Genomic DNA, 15,452 nt, shown 5'->3' with positions numbered 1-15,452 from the left:
TTTGAAGACTGTACTTAGTGTTTTAAGGGAGAAACAGTTGTATGCTAAATTGTCTAAGTGTGAGTTTTGGCTAGAGGAAGTGAAGTTCCTTGGTCATGTTATTTCAGCTAAGGGAATTGCAGTTGATCATTCCAAAGTTGAAGCGGTATTGTAGTGGGAAAGGCTGAAGACAGCCACAGAGATTCGTAGTTTTGTGGGCCTAGCAGGTTACTACCGGAGATTTATAGAGGGATTTGCGAAGATAGCTGCATGATGAATCCACATTTTACTAAATTTTATACATCATTTATTACTTTTTATAGAAAAGAATAGACTTAGATAGTGAAAATAAGATAAATATTCCAATTAGGCTAAATAATATAGGTTTCTTAGTTTTTGGTTAATTTACATTGATTTAGATAGTTTATTTTACATATTTTGATCATTTGAATAAAATGGCAGGAATCCCCAAGCTTATTTTGAAGAATTGTTAGATTTTGAGGAATTTGAAGTGAAAGTAACTACTTTCAAAATTGATAGTGACAACTACAGCAAGCCATTTCTAGCAAAGGGACCAAAGTGATCACTTTCAAAGTTTAAAGTGACAACAACAGCAACCCAGAATCCACTAAACCTGCGTGTGGTTACTATGAATATTCATAGTAGTCACTCTAGAGCATGCAGAATTGAAGGTATTACGCGTAGTTACTATCAAAATTCATAGTGACAACTCCAGAGAGTCCAAAATGTCCCAGTGCTGCGCGTGATTACTATGAATATTCATAGTAATCACTCTAGAGAGGCAAAACCCCACTGATGTTGCACATGTTTACTATGAAAGAATGAGAGTAACTACTTTGGAGGGCGCCAACTTTAGTATAAATAGATTTTTACCAAATTAGGGTAGAAAGTTCTTATGTTTTTTTTTTTAACCTTTTCTCTTCTTTACTAAATTTAGGATTCCAGAGCTTAGGGCAACCTTGGGTGACAACCAAGGGTCCAACCTAGGGTTTGGTTTCTCATTTCTCTTGCTTTTACATTAATGTTAATGAATTTTCTGCATTTCCCAACTGCATTTTTGACCCTCATTTCCATAGAGGGCTAAACTTTGTGTAATCCTTAGTAAGTTCACATAGATTCTTGAGTTCCTTGAATTTAATGATAATATAATTCCTTTCTTCTCATGAATTACTTCTTCCTTGTCTCTTGAATTGAATTAATGGTGAATGAGGGGGGTATTGCTTAATTAACCCTAATTCATTTAAGGAGATTCTAAATTAGGGATTGCTTAATCCTAGATTTAATTCTAAGGTTGCGTAACTTTGGGATGAGAGATTAGAGCCTAACAAATTGCGTAATTTTGTTGGGATAATAAGGTTGATTTTTGCTTGTTAAATTAACCTAATTCATGAGAGAGAGGATGAATGTTAAATCTTGAGTGGAATGAGGATAAAATCTTTGTGGATGAACTAAAGATTGTTGCTTTCTATTGTTTGAATTAATTAAACTTGTTTGTTTGTTACTCTTTATTTTGATTTGAAACCACAAAACCCCCCATTTTAATTGCTTGTTCAATTAATGCCTTCAACATGTTTAATGAAGATTAATAGTCAATGTTCACGGGAGACAATCTAGGGTAACCCTAGTACTATATTAAATTGTTTAAATTTTGATGAGGATTTGCGACAAATCTTTTAAACACAAAAACACGCTTCATCACTGCACCATTAACACGGTTAACTCGCTGTGATCAACCCTTTATATAGACTGAGGAATGTGAACAAAGCTTTAATGAGTTAAAGCAGAGACTAACTTTCTCGCCGGTGTTGATTCTCCCTGATACTAGTAGACCGTTTGAGGTGTACTGTGATGCTTCCCATCAGGGATTAGGATGTGTGTTAATGCAAGATAAGAGAGTGGTAGCTTATGCATCTCGCCAATTGCGAACTCATGAGCGAAATTACCCGATTCATGACCTTGAGTTAGCTGCTATAGTCTTTGCTCTGCAGGTGTGGCGGCATTATCTTTATAGAGCTCAGTTTGATGTGTATAGTGATCATAAGAGTCTGAAGTATTTATTTGATCAGCGATAGTTAAATATGAGGCAGAGACATTGGGTGAAATTTCTTAAGGATTATGATTTTCAGCTCCAATACCATCTAGGAAAAGCTAACGTGGTGGCCGATGCATTAAGTAGGAATGTGGTTCAAGCATTCTCCTTAAGAGTTAGTGAAACTCTTTTGGTAGACAATTCTGAGACCTGAACATACATGTGGACTTATCACCTGAAAAGATTAGTTGCAGCCGAATTGTGGTGACTAATAATTTCTTACAGGAAATTAAAGACAAACAACTGTGGGATCCGATGTTATGTCGGATTATATTTCTCTTAGGGACAGATAAGACAAAGGGTTTTAGTAAAGGTGCTAATGATATTCTCAGATGCCAAGGTCGAGTTTGTGTCCCTAGAGATACTGAATTAAAGAGAGCAATTCTAGAAGAAGGACATAAGGGTAGTCTCAACATTCATCCTAGTGTTACCAAGATGTATCAAGATTTAAAGCAGATGTTTTGGTGGCCAGGCATGAAGCGAGAGATAGCTGATTTTGTTAAAGCATGTTTGACTTGCCAGAAGGCAAAAGCAGAGCACCAGAGCCCTCCAGGAGAGTTGCAGACGATGGAAATTTCAGAGTGGAAGTGGGACCATGTGACTATGGATTTTGTGTCCCATCTACCTAGGACAGTTAAAAATCATGATGCCATGTGGGTCATAGTTGATAGGCTAACCAAGAGTGCGCATTTCTTGCCAATTAACATGACCTTTAGCTTGGAGAAATTAGCAGAATTGTACATTAGAGAGATTGTCAGGTTACACGGACTTGTATTGTAGAGCAAAAGAGTATTGGGAGGATATGCTTCCTTTGGTAGAATTTACTTATAATAATAGCTACCATTCGAGTATAGATATGGCACCATTTGAAGCTCTGTATGGTAGAAGGTGTAGAACCCCTATCTATTGGTTCCAAGATGGAGTACATTTGATGGTTAGGCCTAAAATGCTGCAAGAAACTAAGGAGAAAGTTGAACTTATTAGAGAAAGGCTGAGAGCTACCCAGAGTCGGCAGAAATCTTATGCTGACCGATGCAGAAGATCTTTAGAATTTGAGGTTGGTGATCACGTATTTTTGAGAGTATCACGCACTACAGGTGTGGGGCGAGCATTAATAGCCCAGAAGTTAACACCTAAGTTCATAGGACCGTATCAGATATTACATCGTAGAGGACCAGTAGCCTATGAATTAGCGTTACCACCTCAATTGTCAGGACTACATAATGTTTTCCATGTGTCGCAGCTAAGAAAGTATGTTCCTGATTCGTCTCATGTAATCGAGCCTGATGTTGTGGAGTTACGAGATGATTTGTCTGTGGAGGTCCCAGCTGCTCATATCGAGGATACTAGAGTTAAGGAACTTAGAGGCAAGTCTATTCGGTTAGTAAAGGTTGTTTGAGACCCAGTAACTGGTGATGCCACATGGGAGTTAGAGGAAAGAATGAGAGAGTTGTACCCTTATCTTTTCTCTGAGTGATGAAATTTTCGAGGACAAAAATTTATTTTCAGGGGGAGAATTGTCAGGCTTGTGATTTATTATTAAGTAATCTATAATATTTTATACTTGTTAAATGTTAATTGAAGGATTATTTAGTATTGGAATATAATTAGATGGAGTTTGAATTTTTTTTTTTTTAAAAAGTGAACAGTACCGTATGAACAGTGTCGAATGAATAGTAAAACCGCCTATGAACAGTGCAAACTGTATATGAACAGTAAAAACCGCGTATGTGCAGTGACCGCTAACGTCATCAGTGACATCATCTTGACTTCATGGCTGACGTCACATACGCGTACAGTGCATGTACAGTACGCGTGCACAGTGTTTCCAGCGTGAATAGTGTCCTGAACAGTGTTTCTGGCATGAACAGTAATGCAGTGAACAACGTTTCCGGCGATAAACAGTAATTCTGGCAGTGAACAGTAAATTTCAAAAAATTTCTATTAAAAGGGGGCTTCACACGAAATTTTCATTTCTTTACTCATATCCAAGGTTCTCAAAGGTTCTAAGGCCATATACCACCATTTTCTCTCATATTAAACCCTCCTAAACTTAGATTTCTCGCCAGATCTGAGATTCTATGTCTATTCTGAGGGATTTAAAGTAAGTTTCTTTAAGTTTGAAGCTAGATTTACTGTTCATTTCTATTCTTCTTCTCTTTCTCATAGAAGTTCATGGTGTTCTTAGGAGAAACTCCGTTCTAAAGCCAAATCTTCGGTGAATCTTGCTATAAGACAAGTAATATTCGGTAGATCTAGTGTGAATCATCGTTCTGAGGTAAGGGGAGCTTACTTTAACCTATGAACTACGTTTTGAATGGTTTAATATGCTATTTCAAGATATTTTGATATGACTTTGTTAGATCTATTGAATAAAAGCTATTTTCTAAGCTGTAACTACTGTTAATTGATTTAAAATGCTGAGATTTTGGGTGATCTATTTTAAACTTTCCTTAGCTGAGCTGTTAAAATAATTTTAGCAGTGTGCATCATGTTGAGATATATGTTTTGCATCATTATAGAGCCGAGTTACATGTTTAGGTGGGTAGACGTGTAATGGTAAGTTCATGCTGAGCTGCTGTGCTGTGCTGTCTGGATCCAGATACCGGAATGGGTCGCTCCCGGACTAGCTCGGTTCCTTCTGGTTTACTTAGGCTGTGAAACCAGTTGGAAACCGTTTTCATGCTGTGCATTAGATGGGCTGGAAATGCATGGGGCTATTGCTGTGAGAAATATTTTGCTCTGCATATATGATTTTATTTTATTTTTTGTAAGCTCACCCTTGCATTTCTTTATATGTCGTTGTGTGCGTGTGTACTGCGATGATCGTACGGTGGTATGTGAGCAGATATAGCAGGTGTTGCATCTACTTCACAGGCTGAGGGGTCAGTGAAGAAATGTTAGAAGCTGGAGTCAAGTAATATTGCATCAAAGTCTTTTTTCCTTATATTTTGAGACCTCATGTACAGGAAGCTACGTAATATAATTTTGGGTATTTTGAATATTATGAACTAAATGTAATATATGTTGTTTTATTGGATATTTGTTGTAAGAAACTTTGTTTTATTTTGAATGAGAAGTGAATTTTATACTTATATTCTCTATTATTTATTTATCTTAAATAAGTATGTAATGTAGAAACAATGTTCTTGGTTCCTTATAAAAAAGGGTCATGACAGTATATATATATGTGTGTATTTTTTTAGGCTTGGAATATTTTAAAATATAATAATTTTATTTTAAAATTATACAAAAGAAAATATTTCTTCTTCTTTATCTCATAAAAGAGTCACGTATGAGCTTCACACGAGAGGAAAAAAAATTATTCTAAAAGTATACTTGTTTCTTTTTTAAAAAAACATTATTCATAAAAGAAAAATAAAATGCTCTAAGTACTTTATAGTTCATAAGGCTCCATAATAAAAGAAAGTTTTATTTAATAATAAGAGAATATAATGTTGTTATAGATAATGATATAAGAAGAGAGGAGCAATTACTTGTTTAATTTTAAAGGTTTTTTTTTTATCTCATAAATACTCCCTTATATAATGAAAATTAATCAAAATTTTGTATTTAAAATATTACCGTATCTAAAATATGACCATATCCAACATCTTTTACTTGAAAATTCCTATGGACAAGGGAAGGGTATTTTTATTTATAGTAAAAAGATATTTACTTATTTAAGCTTTCTTATTAGATTGGTTTTCTATAAATTATTATGAATCTTATTGCTTACTTCAAAGTTTGTTAAAAAAATGTTACTATCAATTGCAATAATAATGTTTTATTATCTAGCAGATTATAATATCTTTGCATCATTATAAAGCAAACACAATATTAACTCATGAAAATAATAAATTTAGTCCACCTTCGAATAGAAACAATAATAGTCTTAGTTAATTTATTGGTAATTCTTACGTAAACCAAAAGTTGCATAAAAATGATCTACAGTAATTGCACATTTTTGTACACTGCAATTAAAAGACGTGTTAATATTTCACATTCATAAAAAAAACTAGTTGTTTTTATAAAAAAAAAACTAGTTGTTTTAAGAAGTAATTATCTTTTCACGTGATATCAATTATTTTATTAAAAAAATGAGACGAGAATTATATTTAATTACCTTTGTGATAATAAATGTAAATTAGCTTTTTGTATTCTAGAGAAAAAGCGTGCATTTGTTACAATTTAAGCAATAGTATTAAAAAAAAGGTCATGGTGCAGAATTGTTCTGATTTAATCACTGAAATTTGAGTATATATTCAGTCACAATATTTTCTAAAGAAGGAATTTGTCAATTACAGAAATTATATTTAATTTAAATAAAATTGTATTTTATGAAAAACATATATTATTCAGATTAAAAAAATAATATTTATAATATAAAAAAATAAAAAAATAGCATCTCACATTTATTTTTCTGCTTTTGTGTCGGATAGATCAGGATGAAAATCAGTTAAAAAAATATTTAATATGTTGTCGCAAGCGTCTCACAGAGCACCGACAGATTGATAGCGAGTTTTAAACTTTTCCACTTTCGTTTGGGCCCACGCAGACAGTTACTGTCTTCTCCTCAATACTCACATGTTTCCACCACTTTGTCGGTGTCTTTCTGTTACTTTCCTGTAATATTTCTAAACAGCACATAAATATTTAGCATTTTTCTAACATTTATTATTTTATAGTTATTTTTATTATTTTTTGATAAAAATATAAGTAGGAAAAATAACCATACAAAATCAAGTGTTATTGCTTTAGTAAACGGAGTATGTACCTTAAAAATCTGAAAAATAAAATAAAATCCTCAGCAGCATCGGAGAATGGCTTGAGTAGCCAATTCAGACAAAACAAAAAAAAAATCCAAATTTAATGGCTTGATGTCTTCATCAGTCACATTGATCTTCATCAATTATATATTATTAGCTGGCATGTGAAAAGAGCAAATCGCTTCCTAATCAATGTTCTGATTTAAGAAGGCATGTTGGTGTGAGTAATAAATAACTTCTCATTTTTGTAATATAGATTTTAGGTTTTGGTTTGTAAGAATGTATTAGGATAAATTTTAGTTATTAAGAGATTATTAGTTTATGTTAAAGTACATATTTTACCAGTTTACCTTTATAATTGAGATTTTTTAGTTTGGATTTTATGTTTAAAAAAAATTCTGTTGAAAAGATTAGTTATACCGTACTCTTATTTTTGGTAAAGAGTTATAACATATTATAAATTTTATAGAACATAAATAATTTTGTAAAAAATAAAAAAAATCATTACATAAAAACATAATAATGTTATTTAGTATGAATTCTACAAAGTGAAAATGTTGTTGACACCACTAAAATAAACAATGATAAAAGAGTAAAATTAGATGAAATAGAAACAATTACCTAATTAAAATTTTATGTTCATCACTCATTTGTTATAAAAAGTTTAAAATATTGAATTTATTTGGCTATTTTTAATTAACAATTATAATTTTTCATTTTATCTAATGAATATATGTTACAAATTAAAAAGATAGACCTATTAGACTGATTTTACTGTGCATTTGGATTAAATTATTTTTGAAGATCATAATATATTTTTATAAAATAATATATATAATCTTATTTTCTTGTTTGTTAATCAAACTAAATTATTTCTATTATAATTATTTTTCAAATATGCATATTTTAGATATTATAATTTAAAACTAACAATTTCATACAGTTATTTTATTTCCAATAATTATTTAATTTTAATATAAAAACCATTTACTACAAAAAGGTATTTATTTTAAACAATCTAAATAAAATAAATTATGTGAAATGTATACCTAAATATGTAACTTTTTTTTTTTGATAGGCACCTAAATATGTAACTTATTTCAATTAATCTCCAAAACTAATCCAATCCAGACGTGAAAAATAATCCAATTCAAACACATTAACTCAAAATTACTATTCGGCTTTGAAGAAATATAAACTTATGCTTTATTTGTTTGATATAAAAAATAATGTAAAAATGGAAAAATGTAAAAAAAGAAAATTTTTAGGTGTTTGAATGTTTTGTTTTACATGAGTGAAAAAAAATTATTTTTTATGAGACACGCAAAAACTTTCTCACATGAAATGGGAGATTTTGTGGAGAAAAGGGTAGTGAATTTTTTTATTGTATTTTATTGAAAATATCTTTGAAATAAAAAAATAAAAAAACTAATTAATTAAAAAACGTTATATTAATTTTTTTCAAAATAAAATTTCTATTACTTTTATAGAAATATTTTTATATATAGACTACTTATTTTATCCAAATAAATAAAGTAAAATTTTCTTTCTCTTATTTTTATCTATTTAAACAACACATTTTTTTTCTTTTATTTCATTTATGATATATTTCTTTCTCATCTTATTCTTTTTTGGATATTTTTTTTCCTACACATTTCCTAATGCATCCTATCATAATTTCACTTGTTGAATATACAAATAAGATCTTCTCAATGGATTGTTTATAGTTATGCAATTAAGACTGTGGCTTAAAGGAGTTTCATGACACTCTCAGTTCATTTTAAAACCAAATCTTCTCTTTTGTCATGGAACTAGAGAGCTGAGAGGCCTATCCCTCTATTTGCTCTCTCCTTTTTTGGTGCAGATCTTGAAATTGAACTACATTGTCATAGAAAATCTGCACCACGAAATGGAATCCACCATGTTACCCTCCATTGGATCTATTGCCTCTCGTGGTGCTGCTTGTACTGTCTTGCTCATGATACTGCTCTCTTGCTACACATTCAATTCTACAGGTATTTGTTGGTTCTTATTGTCTCTTTTCAATGGAGCTCAAACTTAGTTTCTGGAAGTACTTTCACACTTGCTCTCTGGTTCTGCTCTCGGGCTATGTAAGCAAGAGGGTCATGAGTCTAAATTGTCCAGTTTTATGAACAAACAAGTCACTTGAGCTTAAACTCATACTCTCCATCATTCTTGGATTGGGCCACACCCAAGTTCTTTTCTCATTTTCCTTTTTCTCCAAAATTCTGGCTCTTTCGATAAAACTGTGGTGAAGGCGGATGAATGGCATTTTCATTTTCTACATTTGATTGGATGGTTGGATGCATGGATTGTTATTATTCCCTGTAATAACCTTGCTATCATTTTGGATCCTCACTTCTTTGTGTCGGTTCATAATCTTTGTTTGACATTTTAGCTGATCAAATAAGAAAGTGCAAGAACATCACTTAATTCAAATGGATTCTTGGCCATCGAGATATTTCTTAATATGGTTGCACTGTAAAGGAAATAAAAATAATTTATTTCCTTTTATCTGTGTACTTGTTGCAGATTGGTGTCTACCAATAGTCTTTGTATAACTATAGATACAGTTACACATTCTGTGGATATGACAACTAATTTAGAGAAGTTATAATTTTAGTAATTATATGGATGTGATGATAAATATCTCTTCGATTTCTTAAAATTGAAGAGGGAGAAAATGGAAGAATATGCTCCTAACAGTTCCCTTATTGTGATGGATACTACTTACACTCACCTTTTTCTCAATTGGTTTGATTCTATACTATTCACATGAGAGACAATTGAGTTAGATGTATAGAGAGATCTGGTATGTTAGAGCTTTTGTTATGAAATTACTGAGAATCTAAAAGTTCTCAAATTTTCCTGCTTGTTCATTTACAGAAGCCTATGATGCGCTTGATCCAACTGGCAACATAACAATCAAATGGGATGTCATTAGCTGGACTCCGGATGGCTACGTTGTAAGTAATCAGAACTTTCAGAAGGTTGTCTGATTGGTTAAATTTTAGTATGGTTAATTGGTTATTGTTCTTTTAGATATAAACAACTTCACATGTCAAAGGATGAGCAATCCAATGGTTTCCATTTTTTTAATATTTGAATGTCAAATAAATATTAGCTTCTATCTGTTGCTGTTTATTAGAACATATTAAACCTTTTTGCTTTGCTTGAGCAGGCTGTTGTTACAATGTACAACTTTCAACAATATCGCCATATTCAGGCCCCTGGGTGGTCATTAGGGTGGACATGGGCTAAAAAAGAAGTAATTTGGAACATGATGGGAGGCCAAACCACAGAGCAGGGGGACTGTTCAAAGTTCAAAGCTGGAATTCCACATTGTTGTAAGAAGGACCCAACAGTGGTGGATTTACTGCCAGGAACTCCTTACAACCAGCAGATTGCAAACTGTTGCAAAGCGGGAGTCTTGAATTCTTGGGCTCAGGACCCCAGCACAGCTGTAAGTTCTTTTCAGATTAGTGTTGGTTCTGCTGGAACAACCAACAGAACAGTAAAACTGCCTAAAAATTTTACCCTCAAAGCACCAGGACCTGGTTATACTTGTGGTCCAGCAAAAATTGTGAAACCAACAACATTTATTACCAATGACAAGAGGAGAATCACCCAAGCCATGAGTAAGTTGTTTCAAAATTGCATTGATTTAAATTTTTTTGCATATTCATTTGTGTTTTCTAAACTTTTTGGATAAAGCTACCATGTAGATAAGATATGTGTATATTAGTCTCTCTTATATAAATTGAGATGGTTTACAAAATTGAATCTCCCTTTGAACTTTGATTACATTTTTAGTAGTGGCAATTTCCATATAAAACTTTCACTATCATGTTTCATTTCCTATATTTCTTGATAGCAGCAAGCATTGCCTTGGTTGATGAAATGGATTTACATTTTATCAAGCTAATAATTAGACCTGATGAACCATCAATAATTATTCATGCTTTGTACTTTGTCCAGTAGACTTCTGGATACAAAAAACAAATTGTAGCTTCTCTTTGAATTATCTTGCATGTTATGTGGCAGTGACCTGGAATATAACCTGCACTTATTCTCAGTTCCTGGCTCAAAAGACACCAAGTTGTTGTGTTTCCCTCTCATCCTTTTACAATGAAACTATAGTAAACTGCCCCACCTGCACCTGTGGCTGCCAAAACAGAACAGAACCTGGCAGCTGTGTAAAGTAAGTTTCCAACTCCAATTTATCCTTCTATAGATCTTAAACTGTTTTTCTTCTCTTGTAGTTCTTCAAAGTATGTTCATCAATTTCCCTATTCCTATAACTTATTGTTATCTTACAGTCCAGACTCCCCACATTTAGCTTCAGTTGTATCATCATCCGGCAAAGCGATAAACACGCCTCTAGTTCAATGTACCAGTCATATGTGTCCTATTCGCGTGCATTGGCACGTGAAGGTCAATTACAAAGAGTACTGGAGGATCAAGATCACAATCACAAATTTCAATTATAGAATGAACTACTCGCAATGGAACCTTGTTGTGCAGCATCCCAATTTTGATAATCTTACCCAGCTCTTCAGCTTTCAGTACAAACCACTAACACCTTATGAAGGCTTGAGTAAGTTCCATCTTTCAAACTCATATTCTTGTGAAGAAAATATTCCAATTCTCATGTTATTGTTTTGGGATATGGTTTTGCAGATGATACAGGTATGCTGTGGGGGGTCAAGTTCTACAATGATTTTCTTTCTTCAGCTGGTCCCCTTGGTAATGTTCAGTCAGAACTCTTATTTAGAAAAGACAAATCAACCTTCACATTTGATAAGGGATGGGCCTTCCCCAGAAGGATTTATTTCAATGGAGATAACTGTGTTATGCCTCCTCCAGATGCCTATCCTTGGCTTCCAAATGCAAGTTCAAAACTAGTTTTCTCTTTATTAAGTACAGTCATAGCTATTTCAACTTCTTTGTTAATCTATTGAATCAATCATAGAGAATGTAGAGATGCCATCTACTCTTTGTGAGTATTATGCACTTTTCTTCTGCCCCAGTATGTTAAAGCTGAAGTCAACCCCATATCAAGGATGCATAGGAGCTGCTATTAAAGCAACAAAAAGTGATGCAAAAGCATAAATGACTGCCACAAGAATTGTGTGCTTTATGCACCTTAGGGATTGAATTGTACCACCATTTCTATATGCAACACAATTTTTGAGCTTTTGAGTTGTATAATTATTTTGTTACTTGCTTGGATGATTATTTATTCGATTATAGAATATCATATTTATTTTTTTTTGCCTTGAGACGAAGAACCCTAGCCAAAATTCTAGGCAGAATTTTTGCTTCTGGAGTCATTTACACTCATTTTGCCATTCTGGCAATCCCAAAACCCAAGCAGATAGGTTTATCATATGCCTAGTATTTCTATGAGAAAAAAAATTAGTGTTTCAATATATAAAGGAAATACACTTGTAGGACCCAAATTACCTATTCCCTTTGTATTTCTCGTTCCTTATTCTTCTACTTGAAAAAAAAAAAAAAGACTCAGCTAAGGTAACAACCCTTAGGAGTGCTCCATGATTTTACACCCGTCCGAAACCAGCATCACTGATGCAATAAAGTTGGTTGGACATCGAGTCGGATTCGGTGTTGGATTTTTTTGGGTGAAAGTGATGGTTACAAATGGATAAAAGAGGTTGGTTTCAAGTCAAGAATATAAAATCTGTCAGTATTCAAAACTAACCAAAATGAATTGGGCTTTGTATTTATATAATAATAAGTTTAAGTTGGGCTTAATAAAAGCAATACAGCATCACAGATAGCTAAACGTATCACACTAAAATATATTAGTTATCTAGCCGGCCCTAAATTATTGAGTTCAAACCTCATATTGAAAAACCTAAAAGTGTTATTCTTTTTCTTTTTCCTCATTGTTGTATCGCTGCTTCTGTGCTGCTGAAGTGCTCTGATAGGGTTTTTAACTTTTTTCATCTTCCTCTTCAAGGTTAGCTTTTAACTACACTTTTGAATCATCCCTTTCTTTTTCTCTTTTTGTTTCTCTCTATATTCACTTGTGATAGAAATTTCTTTTTTTCTCAAACTTTGAATGATCCTTATCTCTTTTGATTTTGTGCTTAGCTTACTATTTTTGTTATTTTCTCATTTTGGATCTACAACTTCCACTATGAGTTAGGCGAACTTTGTATAACCTTTGCTATATGCCACTATGTCTACCTTTGTTGATTCATTTTTTCCTTTTTTTAAACATTGAAAATCAATATAAGTATTATTATCTTTATATGTTTTATTTGATGGATGATGGAAGAGCTTTGAAAGGGTGAGGTGAGGATTGAGAGAGTTTTAAAGGTTAGGGTTTTTCTCTCATTTTTTTAATATACATTTTATTTTGTTGGAATATCTTCATTACTTTGTGAATAATTGAATATGCTAACTTTTATTAGTATTATTTTTATTTTTATTAAATAATTAAACTTTTTTTATTAAGTTCATGAATGAACATTTGAAGGTGAATCATTGTAGAAGAAATGGAAGGACTATAATTATAATATCCTTAATTTCTTATTCCATAGAGATAATAATTTATAATAAAGGAGGGAAATGAAGTGAGTTTATTTATATTTATAGCTTAAAGATTTGAAAAAAAAGTAGAACTTACATTTTTTTTAATCCAGTTTATGAAAAAAACTCAAAGGTATAAGCTACTACAAGAAATAGTTTCTTCAATTTATAAATAGAGTAAAAACTAAAAATTTACATCCGTACTACTTTATTCATTTCACATATTAGCATGTCATAATAAGTGTGTTATAACCATATTAATTAATGAATTACGATACATGCATTATAATTACACCCGTCGATATATTACAATACTTGTATTATAATCACACTAATCAACTTGTCATGACCCACCTATTACAAACATATGTACGGAGGACAAATGTACCCATCGAGAAGTAATAAAGGGTTCTTAAATTAAAAATCCAAAATATCGTTCTACAAGGATTGTTTCCCAATTACTAAGAATTTCCTAATTCAATTGTTTAAGCTTCAAAGATATGAGATTAATTAAAACAAGAATTTATAAAATTAATTATAAACTAAGACCAAGGAATACAATGCACGTCTTAGTTAAACTTATCGGAGAGGAACCTAGGGCATATGGGTTTTCTCATTCAATCCTTTATGTTATTTCTCTGTTTAATTCTAAATTCGATTTTCTTGTGATTACCAATCATTCATACAGATACTATTAATACCTAATGGTCATACAATATTAATATTCTTTTCTCTAAATTAACATCCCCAATGATCATGCAAGACATTAATTTAAGAAAGCTTAAGGAACCTATGAACTTATTAATTTAATAATGATTAGAAGAGAAAGATTGGTTTGGTCCACCTAATCCTTTGTCTTGTTTTACCCTATAGATCTATTAATTAACCGAGGAACGGTCGCCTGACAATATAATTAATTAGGATTAAGAAAGAAGTGCAATAGGATAAAATTTAATCACAAAACAGAAATCAAATTTAGATTCAAATATCAAATTTTCATAAATTCATGAACAATAGTTCCCATATCCCTAGCTATGGACTTAGTTACTCATGCTAAAGAAAAGAACTAAAATAATCATAAACAAAACCATAATCAAAAGAAATAGTAAACTAAAGTATAAGATGTGTTCTCAGTCTTCAAGTACGATATCTTGAAGCTCCAAGTCTTGCTAAGCATGTGCCAAGGATCCCGTGCTTGAGAGACGAGATGAAAAGTGTATCCGAAAGCTAAAGACTAGATGTAAAAATAGTCCCCTTTTACGATGCCTGAGATCTTCTTTTAATAGGGTTTGAAAACCCTAAAGACTCTTGATAATTGGGCTTCTCGCAGATGAGCATGGCCGTGCAAGGCCTTAAGCACAACCGTGCATGGGCTCGAAGTACCCCTATGCTTGTTGAAAGGATCTGGGCGTGCTGACTGCTGTGAAGCTCTAATCTTCCATCAATTTGGGCCCAAAATGCATCCAACATCCACTTGCGGCCTCTTTATACCAAACTGCACAATTAATATATAAATTAGTGTAAAACCCAAATAAAATAAAGATCAAATATTAATATATGGGCTATAAAATAGGGCTTAATTATAGACTTATCAACTCTCCCATACTTATTTGTTTGTTTGTCCTCAAGCAAAATGATGGTTAAGTGAATAACATAATAACTTAAAACATAATACCACACACAGAACTCAAAACAACGAAGATAAAGAGAGCAACAAGAGTAATATCAATGAGCATAAGCAATCAAAAGGATTACCAATTAGAATCTTATAATTCCATACTTTTCACTCAAATGTCAAACGAAGGTACTCTACTTTCATCTCTCACTAAGGGACAAAATGAGATATCACTCAATTCTCCTAAAGAAAAGTGTACAACCATAGGCTTGACTATAAATCGACTCTCCACTAATTAAATTAAATGCAAGTCAAAATCATGAGGTCTTTTTCAGGTTATAATGTGGCCAAGGAGTTATAATAATTGAGGTGAGATAAATGAAAGAAAGGGGATATACAA

The 15,452-nt window shown here is 32.3% G+C and overlaps 1 protein-coding gene across 1 annotated transcript; it reads left to right on the top strand.

Moving 5' to 3' along the window:
• The first annotated feature begins 8,673 nt into the window (after positions 1-8,673).
• On the top strand, positions 8,674-12,041 carry LOC113873255 (protein COBRA-like). The gene is made up of 6 exons (XM_027511306.1): positions 8,674-8,873; positions 9,766-9,845; positions 10,061-10,517; positions 10,924-11,080; positions 11,199-11,476; positions 11,560-12,041. The coding sequence occupies exons 1-6, from the start codon at positions 8,768-8,770 to the stop codon at positions 11,838-11,840; spliced, it is 1,359 nt and encodes a 452-aa protein (XP_027367107.1). The 5' UTR covers positions 8,674-8,767; the 3' UTR covers positions 11,841-12,041.
• The last annotated feature ends 3,411 nt before the right edge of the window (positions 12,042-15,452 follow it).

This window comes from Abrus precatorius, unplaced genomic scaffold (genome assembly GCF_003935025.1).
Source record: "Abrus precatorius isolate BTA unplaced genomic scaffold, Abrus_2018 Scaffold10, whole genome shotgun sequence".
Classification (NCBI taxonomy): Eukaryota; Viridiplantae; Streptophyta; class Magnoliopsida; order Fabales; family Fabaceae; genus Abrus; species Abrus precatorius.
This window is presented reverse-complemented; position numbering and strand designations above follow the sequence as displayed.